The 17,491-nt window shown below is 46.9% G+C and overlaps 7 protein-coding genes across 7 annotated transcripts; 2 read left to right on the top strand and 5 right to left on the bottom strand.

Annotated features, from left to right (window-relative positions):
• Window positions 1-718: 718 nt before the first annotated feature.
• On the bottom strand, window positions 719-1,974 carry M431DRAFT_89157 (hypothetical protein; the record flags this gene model as incomplete). Its single annotated transcript, XM_024923990.1, has 3 exons — window positions 719-1,374; window positions 1,454-1,778; window positions 1,846-1,974. 3 exons carry the CDS (start codon window positions 1,972-1,974, stop codon window positions 719-721), a joined length of 1,110 nt encoding a protein of 369 aa, XP_024772925.1.
• Window positions 1,975-3,407: 1,433 nt separating this feature from the next.
• Window positions 3,408-4,302, bottom strand: M431DRAFT_146213 (hypothetical protein; the record flags this gene model as incomplete). The annotated part of the gene is made up of 1 exon (XM_024912731.1): window positions 3,408-4,302. The coding sequence occupies one exon, from the start codon at window positions 4,300-4,302 to the stop codon at window positions 3,409-3,411; it is 894 nt and encodes a 297-aa protein (XP_024772924.1).
• A 2,091-nt stretch (window positions 4,303-6,393) lies between these two features.
• On the top strand, window positions 6,394-7,377 carry M431DRAFT_88571 (hypothetical protein; the record flags this gene model as incomplete). Its single annotated transcript, XM_024923922.1, has 2 exons — window positions 6,394-6,853; window positions 6,899-7,377. Coding segments are annotated over 2 exons (939 nt in total), but the record flags the coding sequence as incomplete, so codon positions are not given.
• A 1,109-nt stretch (window positions 7,378-8,486) lies between these two features.
• M431DRAFT_89148 (hypothetical protein) lies at window positions 8,487-9,296 on the bottom strand (the record flags this gene model as incomplete). Its single annotated transcript, XM_024923987.1, has 1 exon — window positions 8,487-9,296. A coding segment is annotated over one exon (810 nt), but the record flags the coding sequence as incomplete, so codon positions are not given.
• Window positions 9,297-10,092: 796 nt separating this feature from the next.
• Window positions 10,093-11,853, bottom strand: M431DRAFT_556377 (hypothetical protein; the record flags this gene model as incomplete). Its single annotated transcript, XM_024921447.1, has 2 exons — window positions 11,142-11,853; window positions 10,093-11,078 (listed from the first exon to the last, which is right to left on the bottom strand). Exons 1-2 carry the CDS (start codon window positions 11,815-11,817, stop codon window positions 10,093-10,095), a joined length of 1,662 nt encoding a protein of 553 aa, XP_024772921.1. The 5' UTR covers window positions 11,818-11,853.
• A 627-nt stretch (window positions 11,854-12,480) lies between these two features.
• Window positions 12,481-13,415, top strand: M431DRAFT_509556 (hypothetical protein). The gene is made up of 2 exons (XM_024919314.1): window positions 12,481-12,589; window positions 12,662-13,415. Exons 1-2 carry the CDS (start codon window positions 12,548-12,550, stop codon window positions 13,157-13,159), a joined length of 540 nt encoding a protein of 179 aa, XP_024772920.1. The 5' UTR covers window positions 12,481-12,547; the 3' UTR covers window positions 13,160-13,415.
• A 2,115-nt stretch (window positions 13,416-15,530) lies between these two features.
• Window positions 15,531-17,425, bottom strand: M431DRAFT_496542 (hypothetical protein; the record flags this gene model as incomplete). The annotated part of the gene is made up of 2 exons (XM_024917506.1): window positions 15,531-17,099; window positions 17,252-17,425. 2 exons carry the CDS (start codon window positions 17,423-17,425, stop codon window positions 15,531-15,533), a joined length of 1,743 nt encoding a protein of 580 aa, XP_024772919.1.
• Between the last annotated feature and the right edge of the window lie 66 nt (window positions 17,426-17,491).

Genomic DNA, 17,491 nt, shown 5'->3' with positions numbered 1-17,491 from the left:
TTACAAAGCCGCAGAATCCTATCCATATTACACGAGGCCATACGACTTAGAGCTGAGAAGAGGTTTCGTCAAAATTAATATCTGCTCCGAATTCACCATCATCTATGCAATCAATTCTCCTAGCAGCCGATCTTCGACGCAGAATCACCATCTCCGAGGGATCATCCCCTCCTCTTGCAGCACGATAAGCAGATGTAGACCTTACTCCGCAAGTCTGTGTCTCGTATGGCGAATGCAACCGTCATCGGGTCATTGTTCTTCGGGTTGCCCCTCAATTAATTTATATCCTTATATCTGATTGGCATTTTCAGCTTGTGAATGAAGTCGTACGGGCTCACAATTACGCGGCCAGCGATAACACGGCCATTGGCATGACGCCAATTCCGCCAGCCTTGACTGTCAGCTGCAAAACGCCTTTCAGATTGGTGATGAGGAGAAGAGACCGACATGCGGCCATTATGCCGTAGCCCGGTAACGTTACGGTGAGGGTTCATCTACACCTGTCCAATGCCGGGATTGCCCAGTGAAACACATTGTCCTCTGTACAACTCGAGGCCTTGGCAGCTGAAAACCTTCTCTAGATAACAACACACCAAATTGGAAGAGATACACGCATTAGGTAGGAACTTCCCCTTATAACAAATGAAGAGCCGCAACGCCAGCTATTTTGCTAATGATAGCCAAAGTTCTAAACCTATCTAATACGTATACAGTTACTCTATAGATAATCTTCCCATCCTTTCAGCTCTTGTATGATGTTTGATAACCTCTGCTCCACCGCAGGCAGAAGCACGTCATTGATGTCGTGTTTCTTGAGTCGTGCCACCGCGGCCAGGAGCTCCCTGCATCGTACCAACAATGACACTCGTAGGATATGTGCCCACTCATGTTTCGACTCAACGTGATAGTCTCCAACGTTGCATAGCCTCGCTGCGTATGAGCTTTCGTCCTCAACTTCCTGCCGTATCTGTCGGATGCAGCCTGCTACGCCTCGTTCCAGATAGAGTGAGAGGCCTTCTATGACAAGCACTATCAGCTTGGTCGTGGCCCGAGGCGTTTGGCTATGATCGCAAGAGAGCCAGGAATTGAGCCGTGCCAAAGCAATCTTCTGATATCCCAGCACACCGTCGCTAGACACCTCCATTTTGTTGTGGTATTGGAGCTCCAGCTCCTCTAGCATGTGTAGTGCAGATTGGGCGCATGCACAGAGGTCTCCGTCGTTTATTGAAGAGCCATCCTCCTGACACAAGGTTTCTGCGGTTCTGTGAGTATTGCGCGGCGGTATACATGATTGTTGACTCTGTGAAGGAGAGATGCTGCTGGTCGAAGTAATACTGCTGAGGTCGCCAAGGGTAGAGTTCAATTGATCAAAGTCTGTTGAGAACAAATACTTGACGTTAGCTGGCCAGTCTATATTCATCCAAACCACCCAAACACTCAACTTGGAACATACCCAGAGTAAAATTGTCGCCCAAACTGGCGCAGTGTAATGAAAAGTCTGAAGGACTAAAGTCTAAAGAGGGCGATAATCCTGAACTCAGGCCAGTCGTAGCAAAAGGATGCGTATCGCGATTAGACGCAGAAGCAGACGAGATGTCGTTCTCTCCATTGTTGGGGCCCGTTTCATTGATTGGGATGCTTTTTCGACGGTCATGACATTCGGTTGGAGCAGAATTCTTATGCCTCTTGGCGCCGCGTTTGGATCTCTCTGGAAACACGCATGTAACTCCAGTTCCCTGACATCTCTGACAGCCTGTGGTTTCTCCCGAACATTTGACCTATTTTCACTGGTATTAATACCACGCATGCGCGCCTCATTTTGTAGGATGAGGAGTCAAGTTACACCTTTCGAGCACGGCATTCGATGCATGCAAGCCTTGATTGCCGATATTCGCCAAAGGTATGATTGCTTGCCATCTTGGACACACTTTCGGCATCCGCAGAGTTATTTGTATAAGAGATTGTGTAGAACATTTTCCCTTTTGTTTCTCTTTCCTGAGTTGAGTTTATTTTGGTTAGAGTCTCGGTATCTCAAGGTTGGAGTGTGCGCTTTCATAAAGACGGGAAATTGAGCTGCGATCTGACAATGATGTAAATATGAACGGAGAAAACAGGCGAATCATCGTTCTTGGAAGATGAATGAATGGCACATGGGATTAGTTCAAGTGTGACTTAAAGGGTAATTTGAAGGTGTCCAGAACTTCCGTATCACCGAGGCGGCAGATACCTATTTTCTATAAGGGATCTGGTAGGACGTCACAGCCGTATAACAGATCTACAATAGCACCTCCTCACACTCACCCACCTCTCTCCAAGGGATTCACAGAACAGGAGGGAGCGACGACGCCAGCCACATACCGTTATACTATCAACTCTCAACTCCTACAGGCTACTTGCATTGTCACACGAGGCTTCCCTAGTTTCCACAGGGACTATCCTAGTGCTCACCTGCATGCAGCCACCTCCAAATCCGAATCGAAATTACGATGGTCTCTTCTGGGCATTCGTACGACACTCTAGCTACTCACCATAAGCACGTGATGGACCCTTCCTAAGGACCGCACATGAGCGAGCAGCCACAAAGAAGCAGTGGCTTTTCCGGGGTTACACAACACTACCAACAGAGTCTAGATCTACGGCATTCCGAAGCCCTTGATGAGCTACCAAAGTTTATTACGAGGGGCACGATATCTAGCATGTGGGAAATCTGACGCTTGGACAAAGATGGGCTGGCTCAGCCATCGTTTGTAAACTCAAAGAAATAGCGTGATATCGTTACCATATTAGGAGAATCTCTTCGGCCAAGTCAGGAGCCAACCTTGGCAAATCCTGGCTGACGACGTAGGATCTGAGTGTTTGCTGGAGTACTGTCAGATGGATCCTTTCTACTTAAAGGGTACCGCCGGAGGCTTTTCCCAATTTCCAAGTGGATTCATTTTGGACCAGAAGCCATGCGACTTTCAGGGCACAGATGCTGCCCAAACGTCAATTAGCGCATGAAAATCCCCGGATGAGTGCATTGCAGAGTGTGGAGTATTCCAACGTTCCACACGTGAAGCCTCAAATTCGGAACGTTGATGTCGCCGAAGAGAAATGAAGATCGTTAGACGAGCGGTTCAATTTGGGTAAATTATCACTCTATCTAATTCATGCGTCTCTCTCCGTTTAAAGAATCTCTCACATTGCATGAAGGCTGAGAAGCAATGATCGAAGTATTAAACTAAAAATAAAAGGGAAAGCAAGTTGCTTTGCACGCTATCAATCTCTCCATCATTGTCGTCTAAACAAAGAGTGACTGGTCAACAGTCCAATGATGCTATCAGTCCAGTAAATGGCTGAGACATATTAGCTAAGTTTCATATCTCATGTCATGGGCTTGTCTTTCTCAAAGACACCACAAATGCTGTGTTACGGGGTCTTGTTCATACAATCCAACCCACCCTGCTCTTTAAGCTTGCGTGATACCTCATCCAAGCCCGTCCTTGTCTTGTAAATGCCATCCAAAGCACCAACCGGTAAGAATGAACCAATCCGCGCCGCCGTGGCATGCTTGCCTTTCCAAACCCAGAGGGGCGGGTTGGTTTTGCTGATCTCTTTGACGACATCCTCTGCCCATTTTATCGGATCCGCACCCGTAGCAGTTGCTTCCTCTCCCGACATCCACTTCTCAACCGCCTCTTTGGCAACGTTATAGATTGAGGTGGGTGGCAGCGAGATATGAGGTGCGTTGGCATGGAAAGTCGATTTAACAGCGCCCGTCACCAGGTTGGTCACCTTGACGCCAAAGGGGGCGAGTTCCAGTCGTAGCACTTCACTAAAGTTCGCTGCGGCAGCTTTGGAGGCGTTGTAGGCTCCCGAGAATGGCATGGATGCGTGAGGTAGTGCCATGCACGAGGTGTTGTTAACTACCAAGCCACCGGTGGACGACTTGACAAGCAGTGGGAAGAAAGAGCGCGTAACAGTGATGAGAGAAAAGACGTTGAGTTCGAATAACTGCCGGGTCTGGGCAATGTCAAGATCCATGACTGGCATCGAATATCCGGCGCCGGCATTGTTGATGAGGACGTCCAAAGAGCCACCGGTAAGCTCTGAGATTTGAGTCACACAGGCTGCTATAGACTCGTCCGAAGTTGTGTCAAGCTGTACAATCTCAATACCCGCATCTTGGGCCGTCTTTAGCTTGGTCAAGTTACGGGCTGAGGCAAAGACTCTCCATCCACTTCTGTGAAAGGCGCGGGCGAGTTCCGAGCCTAAGCTCCCGTCTGAACATCCGGATATAAGCACGGTTCGCTTGGTGGCCATTGCTATACGTGGTGATGCTATTGCAATGCTGTGTATTCCCGACTCTTCGTTCTCGTTGGTGGCTATGATATGCGTGGTGCCGCAAGAGGTTGAGGACTGAGTTATGTTCTTCGTGACTCGGAACTGAAGACGGCTCGTTTATTATAGCCTAAGGGAGCAAAACTGGGCAATCCTTGAAGATTTGAATTCTTGTTAATTGATAATAGGCACTGTGAGATATTAACATTTGACCAAAGTTCCCATGAACAGGTATTTAAGTTAAGGCTTTTGTTTGCTGTCAGTGAAGTGTCAAAGAGAGTCTCGGCATCGTAATTGCCCCGGTCCACATTCGTATCCCTGCTTCGGACAAGCCAAAACTGGCCTTTGACGAACCAACAACGCGATTTGGTTGGTCGCCGCTAATACAGAGCCTTGTGGTCCATTTGTACGGACACTATTCGGATCTTTTAGTCCCCGCGCGGGTGCTCCATACCTTTGGCTTGTTGGTCGAAGCCTTCTTTCATCCTTTGCAAATCGGAGCAGAGACAAAGATTCCGCTACGAGCGCCACATTGTTCCGTAGTCCGGCTGAGGTAACACAGAGTTGAGGCAAAACTTTTGCGGCACAATATGAAGTGCGAGGGACATGTGAGAGTCCGTCGGCGGATTGCGTCAAACGGCAAAGTACACCCTTGAATGGCTCTAGCTAACCTAACGCACCATGCATTTATACCGTCATTTACTAGGGTAGCAAGAATGGCTGAGATTCATCTGAAGTTTAGCATCTACGATTGGGCTATACTTTCATTAGTTCAATATTTCAAGTTTAACTGCGGTAAAAGGCGAAATAAGTGTCGCGTGTGTTGATAGATGCCGAGTCTCTATTAATATACAGGGGTCTGTTTTGAGTCGCTTTGTGGCGGTGCATCCCCTGCCGTCACCTATGCCTCGAAGGACTATTACAAGGGGAATGCTGGCCAGCATACCGCATCTCAAATTTGAAACTACTTGTTAAGTAATAAGCAACAATACCACAAGATAGAGAAATGTAGCTGCAGTAGCAGTTATTATAAACTTACAGCGATAGAGAGATAGGAGCAGATATTTAAAGGGCTGCGATTACTTATAGGTACCTAGTAGATAAGAAAAAGAACATGAAGCTTTTCTTTCATCCTATTCTGGCATTGCAAGCTCTTGCATTTACTGGGGTGCTGGCCAACATACCTCTATACAAAGGCAACATTAGCAGAAGAGCTGACTCCGGTATACTATTTTAATACACACGATTGGATTCTTTCCCTTAAGAAGGCCGCTGCAGTCTGTTAGTTCGATTACATCTTCACAACAAAGACCGGGCAGACCGGGCTCCTGATCGCTGGTTTAGCGAACGCCTGACAGAATCAGTCACGTAAACGCAACAATATTATCGCTGAACGTATCCAATTCCATCACAAGCCAGTTCCCTGATCTATGGCCCATGGGTGTTTTCGGTATATACATATCGAGAGAAGAGTTGCTGAGTGGCCCATCGGCTCTTAGTATTTCCATTGCGAGACCCATTTTGATGATTAGATGCATGCATAGAGCTGATTCATAACAAACTTGCACCACAGACGTCGTCCCGAATGGTTAAAACTCCTATTTAAAGCGCGTGGAATGTTTCTTTTCCATTCCTTTTATTATAAACGAATTCTGCGATCTACATAGCTTGCTATTCGCAAAGTGTTCTAACCGCTCATCAATTAGCGCCTACAACTTCGGCTACGTTGATTTGCGGGGTTGAAATATTGCTCTCCCCGCACCTTTTGCAGACAAGCCAACAGTGAACCATCATCAAATATTTATCTTGAAGTTGATCCGCATGGTGATACTTTAATTATCCTTCAAAATCCACCGAATCATCCTTCCTCTCCATCTGATACAGGTATCTCTCTCCCGATCAACTTTAGGTAGACAAATCAAGCATGGAGCAATAAATTATAAGGCCCAGTTTTTCTTCTTAACCCATTAAGAGGGACCACTATCCACTGAGCCAGCTACCTACTGTTCGATTGACCAAAAGGTTGACTTTTATATAGTAAAGGAGACTACCTCTGAGAATCAATCTGAGAATCAATTTCTTGTTTCGAAGAAGCATCTTATGCTAGCATCTCCTCGCGCTGGCAAAGTGCTTGAAGGATCTTTCAAGGAAGGCACTCCGAGGGAAGATGGTCTCTTTCGCTGGAGATTCGAACCAATATTCGACCCAAAGGCTTTCGAAATTGTAATGAAGATTATTCACGGACAGACACGTGACGTTCCTATGCAAATAGATCTTACTTTGCTCACTCAAATAACCGCAATCGTGGATGACTTGGAATGTCATAATACCCTTTGGTTCTTTGCAAAACTTTGGTTAAATCAAATTAAAGATCGGATCCCATCCGAGTTTTGTGAGGACCTTATGAGATGGATCTTGATTTCATTTGTATTTGAGGAGCCGGAACTTTTCGAAAAGGCAACAACTACCGCCATAGAACATGGCATAGATGATATGCCTAACTTCAATCTTCCTATACGTCCCAAAGTCCTTGGTAAGTTGCAAGGTCTCTAATGAGATGATATACTGACATAGATAGAGGACATTGGGGCGAAAAGAGAAGAAATATTCGGTAATCTGTTGACCCTCCTATACCACTTGGAAGAACAACTACTTGATGAATCCATCGGGTGCAACAAGGGTTGTAGGGCCATGATGCTCGGCACATTAAGCCAGGGGCTAAGGGCAGCCTCTTTATCGCCTTCTCCCTCCCCGCCATACATCTCACTGAGCATCAAGCCAGTTCTTCGACAGTTGAAAGCAACTGAATCACTGGATTATTATTGTTCGGAGGGGGGGAGATATGCCAGTCCAACGAACTCCGGAATTTGGACAATTCAGAAGTTACCTTCGCCAAGAAAGCAGAGTCAAAGTGTTTGGGACCAAGAGAGAGAAGAAAAGGTACCTGGCAATTTGGTTCGCCATAAATGCCTCTTGAAAGATCATCTCAGCGGACTATTAGTTTCTGCGGATTCTCAAATTAAGGGCCTAGAACTATCCAATTATTTGAGTGTATAGCCATTAAATAATGAGATGTATATAGTGATTGGCATACTTATTACATCACAGCTGTCTCCATTCATCTATGTTATAAATCGAAATTGCTGCTTAAAGTCCCGGAAGCTACGAATGAGGAAAGAATATGTTACGCTCCGGTGTGGTATCTCTCATAGATAGTTGGATTGGCCAGATCGATTGATACACACCTGGCGGATCGGTCAATATTTGCCTAGTGGCATAACAGAATGACAGACTATAACAAATAGTCAGTGAAGACGGAGGAAAGGATGAAAGTGACATTGGAGGTGTCTGGGTATGTTGTAACAATTTCATTCCGAGTACAGAGTACAGTTAATATTTGATATGAATCACAATACGAAAGCCGCAATAGCCACAGTCATGCTCTGTAGCTGCTTGTTGTAGTTATCCATAGGTAATCTAGCGATACTTATTTCGCCTTTTACTGTACTACCCGCAGCGATATGTCACGAGATAGACACAAACTGGGATAGAGAAGCATTCTTGTCTTTGTTGAGCGATCACCTCTCCTACAAACAATAGTCCAGTTTATCGATGGATTGGATTCTGTAGAATATCATGTTGAAGGAGCCAGTTAACCAACAAGCTTGAGTACTTATATCCCAGAGAAATACGGGTCATTAAGAGCGACCCTCGGCTTCCAGAAAGATTGATGTGTAAATGCATAAAATATAGCTTGGTTGCGATCGCATGTAAAGTTGTATTCGGTTCAACTATCGCTGTACATTTTATTTTCAGCGCCTCAGCCATCTTACATCAATATAAATGTCATCACGCGCCTGAAACAAGACAGGTAGTACAGAACACGAGGTCGAAAAATAATTATAAACCGTTGTATAAAAGCCGTCTTGCTACATGTTGGACACTAGCCAAACGATCTAGCTTCTATTTATCATAAAGGTTGGCACAAAAATTCTAACCCTTGTCTCCTCAGCAGCAGCAGCAGCTATGGGTTTTGGGTAGTTCTCATAGATTCCTTGCATAATGGCACTATACTCCTGCAATTCAGGCATAGTATCACAAGCCGCTATACTAGCCGCTTCTTCCCAAAATTGCTCCCAATCAAAGACTGTTCCTATTAGCCAAGTTCAAATCCAGTAGCAGATACACGAACCTGTAAGTAGAGGGAGTTCGGGATATATAAATTGCGTAGGAACGTGGCGATATCGGGGAGCAGCTATTGCAACCAAATTTGCTGCTATGGGGGTTTGAAAATCAGGTCCAAACTGACGAGAGATTCGCAAAACTGCCGACATTGCTCTTTTGCTCATTTCACGGCGTGTTGATATGTCGTAATGGAAGACCTTACGCATTTCAATAACAACGTCTGCCCAACGTGCAGATCCTGGTTTCCAGTCTGCAAACCCTCTGAATTCTTTTCGGATGGTATACAAACCATCATTGACGATGTTCTGTGCTGAGGCCACTTGGCAACGGCCTTCAACCTTCAGCGCCCCTTGTGACAGGTACTCTCCAAAATAATAGTAGCCTGAAGACCACTTGCTTTTCTTATTGCGTAAATGTTGGTCAACAGAACGAAAGGCACGCACGAGATCCAAATCTCGCATGAAGGCTCCCTTTGGAAAGATTGCTGTATCGACGACCAATAATTGTATCTCGTCCAAAGTTGCTTCAGAATGTATGGCACGAAGGTGGAAGATATATACTAGTGCAGAGAGCAAAGAGCTCGTCCATGACACTAGATTATCATGGGGATTCTTCCACCACTGAAGATGCCTGCTCAACATGTCTGCTGCGCGCTGTTTGTTCTCTATAGAGAATATGTCTTCCGAACTACATGCCAACCCCCTACTGGCGGCCCTAGATTTCACCCACTTCGTGTCAGTTGCGCCCTGAGAATATGGACTGAACACTCGAAAGAGGTATCGCGGTGTCTCATGAGCATCATTCGTTGAATTGAATGGTAGATATTCAGTTCTTTCAAGATATGCATTGGTTACTTGTAGTCGTCGTGACACATCGCCCTCTTGGATTTCTTTATATGGCTATTAGCATCGCTCCCTTGTAAATGATGGTAATTGGAATCTCGGAACATTTAGCAGCAGTTGTACTTGGCAATTATGAGCCACTGAACTCGCGCGAAAAGTAATCTCATTGGTCATTGGCTAGATCGCTAATTCTACAAGAGAACGGATAATTTCGATATCACGGTTGGCGGACATCGGACTGAGTACTCTTAATGCGACGATGCAAACTTCAAGTTATTTTGCGGCTATTCGTGTCAGGCAAATCCCATCGAGCGTGTAATCGTCTTTTCGCAAAGGCCGGTAGATCATGGGGTCAATTGTCGATTTGGATTTGAAGGCAAATGACCATTCCTAGTTGGAAAAGGCCACAGCCAAGGCACAAGTAATATATTATATATGGCTCCATATGCATACATGGCGGTAACAATGAGTGTGCCTTTGAAACGGCTGTTTGATCAGCACGCGATCCTACATCTGACATGCACATACATCCTATACGCCTAAAGCTTCTGACATGAGAATTACTCTACACACCTACCCAGACTCATTTTAGCAACGTCGATTTATCATGGAGAAATGTATAGAATATACGTCTGTAAATGTCATTCGTATAGTATCTATCTAGAGCATCAGCTAGTAATTATTATTGGCCCAACTGTAACAAAGACAAGCACTCAGTATATATGTAGAGAGTCGGATATCCCACTCAAACAAGCTCTACATCAAAGCCATCCAATCTAATATCCTTCAGCAAGCGCTCCAGAGGCTGGACATATGTGATGTGCCCATCGATTGCGGATTGGGAGCCGCTGCTGCCCGCCGTTATGATTCCGGCAGGACGTCCTTGCATATCCCAAATGCACGAACCAAAATCACCCACCCGTGAGAAAGAGTCTTGGCGATAATTCTCTGCCCAATGCTTGGAGTGTGTCATGGTAGTTGAGATAATCGCCCATTCTTCACTGATTAATTCTGTTTCTCTGCCTCCTTCCGACATCTCGGTATGGCGAACGACGGACTTCAAAGTGTTGCCAAGACCGAATGACAATTGTCCGCTTGCTCCGTATTTGCCTACCAATAGTCCTGACTCATGAACATCCTGAGATTCTGGGGAGATAAAGATTTCTTCCATAGGAACTGCGACTCTCTGGAGCTTCAATTCGCCATTTGTGATCAATGATTTCCGTAGATCCATGAGTCGTCGCTGGTATTGCTCTCCATTTCGACGCATGCAGTCACGAATACTGCTCTCCGTCCCCAGATAAACGATATTCTGGATTGAACTGAGGGCAGCTTGGTGACTATTTGGCAGTAATTCGATTAAAGCCCAGTCTCTCAGCCATGTAAATCCGGAATAATCTGATGCGACCGTAAATGCGACCGTAAGTTCCGGCGAATAGAGGAGTCGGCCAAACACTCTTGATGAAGCGTCTATAAAGGACCGCATGGCGCGTCCAAGAACCATAGCGTTGTCGCCAAAGTCAGCAGGTGAAGCAGCTGCATGAGTTTGGCCGTCTTCAGAAGACTCGTGGCCAGAATTGCTGTCGCTCTCGCTTTCCTCCTCAAAATTCCAGAGATGGCTCATATAAGTGCGCCGGTCCATTTGGATGACCTCCTTGAAGGGCTGAGATTTTTGGTATTTTTGCGTCCCCTCTGTTTTAGAGTCAATCATCAGATGCCTACAAGTTAAGGCTATGACTTGAGGTTCGTCTCCAGAGCAAGTCGGGCGGATGGAGAGGTATAGGCCCTTGGTACTAGATATAGGTACATTATTCATCTGGCTCGTGGCTATGTTGGCACCAAGTCTGTCAGTTAGATCCTTGAGTCTATGCGATTTATCCTCGTTTTTGGTTGAGACTGGCCCTGAAAATAGCTGCAACGTTGTTGGGTCGGAATCAGTCTCGACTTCAGAGTCGACGATGGGATAGTTCTTCGGCTCCCCCCCCNCCCCCCCGGCGCGGAAGTGAAGATCTGCTTCTAGTATCTCGCAAGGCACGTCATGAATACCGTGTTTGTCCAAAATGGATTTGCATCGTAAAGCGACGGGATGCCCGTGGTTCCAAGTGAGTGTGCCTGGCCTGACAGCTACCATAAGTGTGATTTGATATTCTCCGTTGTGGCCGACACGCAGAAAATCAACAGAAGTCCAATCTATTCCATTGATAGCTTGCAAGATTTGTATTCTGAGAGAAGATCTGGCATCATTCCATAGCTGATGCAATAACGGGTGTCTTCCGACTGTGTGAAGTGTTTTCGGATATAGTGAAGAGGGCAGCGACGGATAAAAATAGTTTCTCTTAACATTAGGCTTCTGTCGATCGGTCCAGGCGTGTAGGCTTAAGCGTGCGACAAGCCTTAGACACTGAACAATCCCATAGTAGTAGTATTCCACCTCTACAAAATCTGGGGCGGTTGGCTCTGGCATCGTCATCTTGGGGTATATTGCTTGGAGGGCGTGGAGTTGAAGTACTTGTGCGAGAATTTTGGTTTGACTGTTGAGGTGCAAAGGGCAATCGGTGATTCATTGGGGGTTTGTATGCCTTTATGAGTATTTCCGGAGGCTTAATGACAAAAGATATGGGTTGGCAAGGTTTATTCCGACAAAGCATAACTACAGGGTACATACATACCTAGGTGCGTATAATGAGCAACCGTGGAGCATACCTAGTAAGTGTCGCCTGCAAACTTTCCTCCCGTATTTGACATTAGATTATCACATTTTTCATTCACATATTCTCTATGGCCCAGATCCACGCCATCTAACCGCCTTTGAGTATCCAAATGCTACAAGAAGTGTTGATAGCCTAACGATGGGAGCCGAACTGGATATGGACTTTGGAATGGAGCTCCTCCAACCGGCCATTGTGCTGGGCTCCGATCGAAGAGCCTACAAATTATTAATAGGGCTGAGATAATGCCACCTCTCCGGGTTTATTTAATGTATATATTTTTAGCAATGTGATTTCATTGTGGATGCTTAACGTCGATGGCTTCCACCAAAAGGATTGCCTTTAATGCTCCCTTAGTCAGCGCGAATCTGCCACTTAACGCGTCGACGCCAAAGCTCTCCGCCAGCATCTATCTCGACCCCACCAAAGCTCCCAAAAAGCCCAACCTCAAAACACGGGCTGCGACAAACGCGCCCGCGATGCAGACTCGCCATGTCCTACTACGACGTTGACGCCATTCTCACCGACGGGGAGGTACATGAACCCATCATTTCTATGTTCTGAAAGCTACACAATTACAGGAAATGAGGCTAATTCAGCCCACAGAAAATCCCCTGTCGATTCGAGCTCGACGTGCCTTATCTCGGCCACCTCGACAACTCCAATGGCCTCAAGCCCGGCACGCGTCTAAACCTTCCTCTATGGCTCGCCGAAATGTTCGCCCTCGCCTCTGCAGGAGAGGATTCCAAGCCGCCTCTGACGCTAACCCTACCGCCCTGCCTGTCCGAACAAGTGCTCGCCGCGCTGAAAGCCGATCCGCGAGCAGTGCCACTGCGAGATCAGAGCGCATACTTTTACGGTGTAGCGGTACGAATGCTTGATCTCTTTGACGAGAGGGAACTAAGCGCCATTCTGAGGACAACGTTTGTGGTGAGGGCGGCGGACGTGGGGCTGCATGCGAGAAAGGCCGAGGAGTCTGGACTGGGAGGACAGGGCGAAGAGTTTCTGCGGGGGCTTGATGAGTGGGAAAGACGGCTGTTTAGGAGAGGACACGAGGGCGTCAAGGGAGCCAAGGAATGGACGGACAATGTGAAGAGGTCATGAGGCTGGAGAGACGACTGATGGCTGGTTACAACGATACCCTGGGTACAGAAGAGATGGCGTTTTGACGCATGATATACAAAGACTACCGCCAAGGATACATGGCTTGGTTTAGGGAAGCTTGGAGGCATACTCGTACCGCAATGCGACTTTGCAGGAGCTTAGCAACAATTTACATGGGATTTCTAGCTCCAACTCTTTTTTGTATGAATAATAGATTTGTCGCTTTCGAGAAAGCAAATACATGGTCAAAAGAAATTCTCTTCCATCTCAAACTCGCTCAATCTCGATTATGCAGAACCTTATTGTCCTCCATAATCCAACTCGGCCATTCGGACCTACAAAGCCAGATAAGCACCGTACGTCTAATTCCAGAATCTCACCCTCAAGTACATATTCAAAAGGCGGTAAACATAATCTTATTAAGATGCGGTGAGTCAAAGACGCCGACATTCTAAATTTAAGCTACCTATCCAAATGTAAAAAAAAAGGCATCTTTTAATACATCGGAAAGTACTCGAACACCAATTTTCGGTGTCTTTCCAGGGTAGCACCGCTGATTGTCGGTGTCGCTCCACCGCCATCACATGTTCCCTGAAGAACCAAGCTTACACACCTCTTGTAAGAATACATGTAAATGGCGATACAAAAGTTCAATAGGCACCTACAAAAGTCCAGTACAAGAGCATGTATACGATACTTCCATCCAAAGAGGCGGTAAAGAAAAGGCAAAGAGAGAGAAAAGAGAAAAGAGGCTCAACACACCCATTTGTACCTCACAGCAACCGTTGGGTACTACATACCACACACCGCAGCACACACACACGCCTCACCATTATAACACCTCACACTGTACAGTACCAATACATCAAATACCCATGTCCACTGCCATCTGTCTGTCTGTCAGTGTAATTCCAGTACAGCTCAGCCTCACCCAAAAAACCCCCATCCACGAATCCCTCACCCAAAAATGCCAACTCACACCACACCCTCCCACACACCCCCAAAAACGCCACCCAATCAAACCTCCCACTACATGTACATTTTCCCATGTCCCAATCCCGATCCCCTTTTACCTAGGTTTAGTATTACGCATTCTTATTTTTTTTCCTTTTTTTTTTTTTCTCTTTCTCAATCAAAAAGTCTAAACCACAGCAGGGCTATCCCTGCTACTATTCCCGCTGCTCCGTCTCCACACCGATCCCTTTCTACGCCCACTAAATATTTCCCGTTTAGGAACCACCTGTAAGAACACCTCGCCTTATGTGAAATCTGCTGGAATTTTTTATTTCAGTCCCTTTCTGCAGAAGTACTTACATGTACATTACATTACATACATGCAGGCATACGTACATACAGGTGTCTGCACCATCCACTCACCGCCGTAATATTGAAAAGAAAAATCACAAAAGGCAGAATTTGTGTGACCGCTATTATCAAAAAAGCGAGAGTGTATTGTCAACCTTGGGAAAAAAGAAATATTCCTAGAATTCACAAGCCCAATCAAGTTCCAAAGCTTCAAGCATAGTCGTCCGTGTCCTGTTTCTGTGTCCCACGATAATCCGACAAGTGCACCTCCAGAAAAAATATCAGTCTAGTGTCTATCCCAGATGCACTTTGTTTCCCAGTAACACCATGTGCCCTCTGAACAATAATTCCAATCTGAACAATAATTCCCACGAAAAAAACAAACTCTTATCCATCGTCTTATCCACTGCATCCATACAGTCTGTTCCTCATATCCATACATCAAAATTCCAAAGTCGCTTAAAGAAGTAGACAACAATCCCCCCTCTTCATACATCGTTTGTCAAACGCAAACGCCTTCCCTTCAGTCTTAGTTCTTCGTGATCCGTGAATCGTACAATACCTCGCGCCTCCCAATGCTGCAGCACATGAGTATGCCACCAAAAGATCTCCACGAAGGAGGTTGAAAAAACGTGAAATAGCCACCGTGTGCGCTCGGTGATTCCTGTGTAGCTGGATCACTTTGATCCAGTTGCTCGTCAAAACGTATCCCGACGACATTCGTATAAAACACAGTGAACAAGTAAAACAAAAGTACGCCCCCAAACAAATACAACAGATGTAAGCAAAATAATGAAAATGGTAAAATGAGCGTCGGCAAGTTTGATTTGGCAACAGCAATAACGCCAGGTCCTGTCTGTATCTTCCCTCCCTTGTTGTGTGGTATATTTTTTTACCATGATTTCATAATGTTAATCTTCTTTTTTGGTCTTTGTAAAGGTTTTCAATGTTCTTGTTTTTGTTTCTTTTTTCAGTTTTTTAAATTTCGGTCCAGAGCAAGTCGATCACATCACATCTGTAAGTGTCGGTCATGACGCCACCAGATAGACACATCCATTCATCAGCATCAGAGGTGCGGATAATCCAAGCCAGCATTAGAAATGGTGTCAAACCATGCGGCATCGAAGATCAAGTCATCCACCTGCTGAAACACAGATGCCGCAGAACCTTGCGATGTGCTAAGCACGTCAATGTCACTATCGTCGACAGCAGACAGCAAGGGGAACTGCGGATCCTCCTGAGCTGGCTGGCCCACGTAGCCCACTGTCACGGTAAAATCACTTTGTCTGATCGTGTCAGAATCGGCGCTCATGTCCGTAGTGGACGCGGATGTTTGGGAAAGAGACCCTTCATCTGGAGGGTCATCGCCCGTAACCACCGAGGCAGGCCCATCGGCCGCGACTTGAATCTCGGTAAACCATGCCTTGAGATCATTCATGGGAGGCCAATCGCCGCCTCCCTTGCCGCCCCTCTTCTCGCCTATTCCCATGGCGCCCTTTCCTCGGCTTGGCTTCACTCTGAAGTGAGTGCGTCGAAGGTGGGCTGCCGCGTTGTAATAGGCGTTGTACTGCTTTCCCGAGGTGCAAGACTTGCATCGCGCAAGGGGGTTGAGGGGCACGAGCTTGGTGGGCATGCCGCTGTCTCTCGGGTCACGGCAGACAAACTTCTTGACCTTTTGGGAATGCTTGGCGCCGATGTGGCGCCTCAGCTCATGATCACCTCGGAACCCATTAGGGATTTCGTTGCAATATTTGCAGCGAAGTTTTGGGTACTTTGGCTTTTGCTTGGCCTTGCTGTCTTGCTGGGTAGTGCGCTTCCCATGAGTCGCTCGAGGCAGCTCTTGGGATGGCGGCTGGGGCATGGGGGCAATCGAGGTCGATTGTGCCTGCAAGACCACCCTCCTTGTAGCCTCCCTAGCCCGGTTTGCCAAAGAAGAGGTCGACTTGTTGCTGCAAGCCGAGTCTCCTCGTTCCATGAGAGCGGCCCCGGGAGTGGTGGGATTCATGGAAGCGGGAGTAAAGGCAGGGGACATCAACATTTGATATTCCAGGGGTGGGTATTGCATTGTGGTGGGATTGGGGAAGCCACAGCCCACTGCCAGGAGATCTTCGGGCATGTTGAATACATTGGAGCAGTCTGACTGCTGGAGATTCGTTATGGTATGGTCAGAGAGCGAGTCGGCGTAGGATGCAGACGAGGGCATCCTCGTTATGTCCACGCGGGGGCTGGTATGAACAAAGCTGTTCTCTCTCGTCATGGGAGGGGCCTGCTCAATGCCCGTAGATGTCGTGACCATGGAGGGAGTAGCTGATTGTCTGCCCGCAAACATGTCGTAAAGGGGTAGGTTGGTCCCGGTGGACGACAGGTAGCTTGGGCTCGGGGCCATGTTGGCAAAGTAGACCTGAGGGGTCACGCCAATGTCTGGAGAAGAATTCTCCTGAACTTGAGCAAGAGGGGCAAAAAGCATCTCATTGCTGATGCGCCGCCCGGTTGATGCAGAGGGTGTCGTTTGCCTCTGGTGCATGATGGGCTCTGAGCGGATGGATAAGTCGCGACACATGGTAGCGGGCGCCAGCGAATAATGGGCAGCCTGTGATAGGGCTCGCCCCTGCTGGGCAAGAGAACCGTGGTAGTTCTGTTGCTGGAGAAAGACATGGTCAGCATGCAGTCCATCTTGCAAAAAATGAAGTCGAAAATGAAATAATTTGTAAAGTTGTCGGCTTGTGGTGCAACTGTATGAATGAAGCCGCAATAGGGGTTCCCTGTCATGGACACTGAGAAACTCACATTCATGTTGGCACTGTATGGCAGCGCGCTGGCCTGTAGAGCAAAGTCGGGCGAAACCGGCAGCGCTCTCTGTGTGGATGGTTGAAGCGGCAGCTCTCGTGTGCTACGGGTAAAGGCAAATAAATTCATGGTGCTCTGCATCGACTTTGGAGAGGGCTCCATGTTATCGGCCATCGTGTCTGGCAGTGTGTTTAAAGGTGTATGTGGGTGGTAGCTGGGATGTCTATTGTAATTCGACAT

The sequence above is a fragment of the Trichoderma harzianum genome (assembly GCF_003025095.1).
Source record: "Trichoderma harzianum CBS 226.95 unplaced genomic scaffold M431scaffold_8, whole genome shotgun sequence".
Lineage (NCBI taxonomy): Eukaryota > Fungi > Ascomycota > Sordariomycetes > Hypocreales > Hypocreaceae > Trichoderma > Trichoderma harzianum.
This window is presented reverse-complemented; position numbering and strand designations above follow the sequence as displayed.

Bases quoted from the DNA above. Each gene is read 5' to 3' on its own strand.
- M431DRAFT_509556 (XM_024919314.1), top strand. From the start codon at position 12,548: ATGTCCTACTACGACGTTGACGCCATTCTCACCGACGGGGAG. The intron at 12,590-12,661 runs GTACATGAACCC...TTCAGCCCACAG, and splicing joins CCATTCTCACCGACGGGGAG to AAAATCCCCTGTCGATTCGA.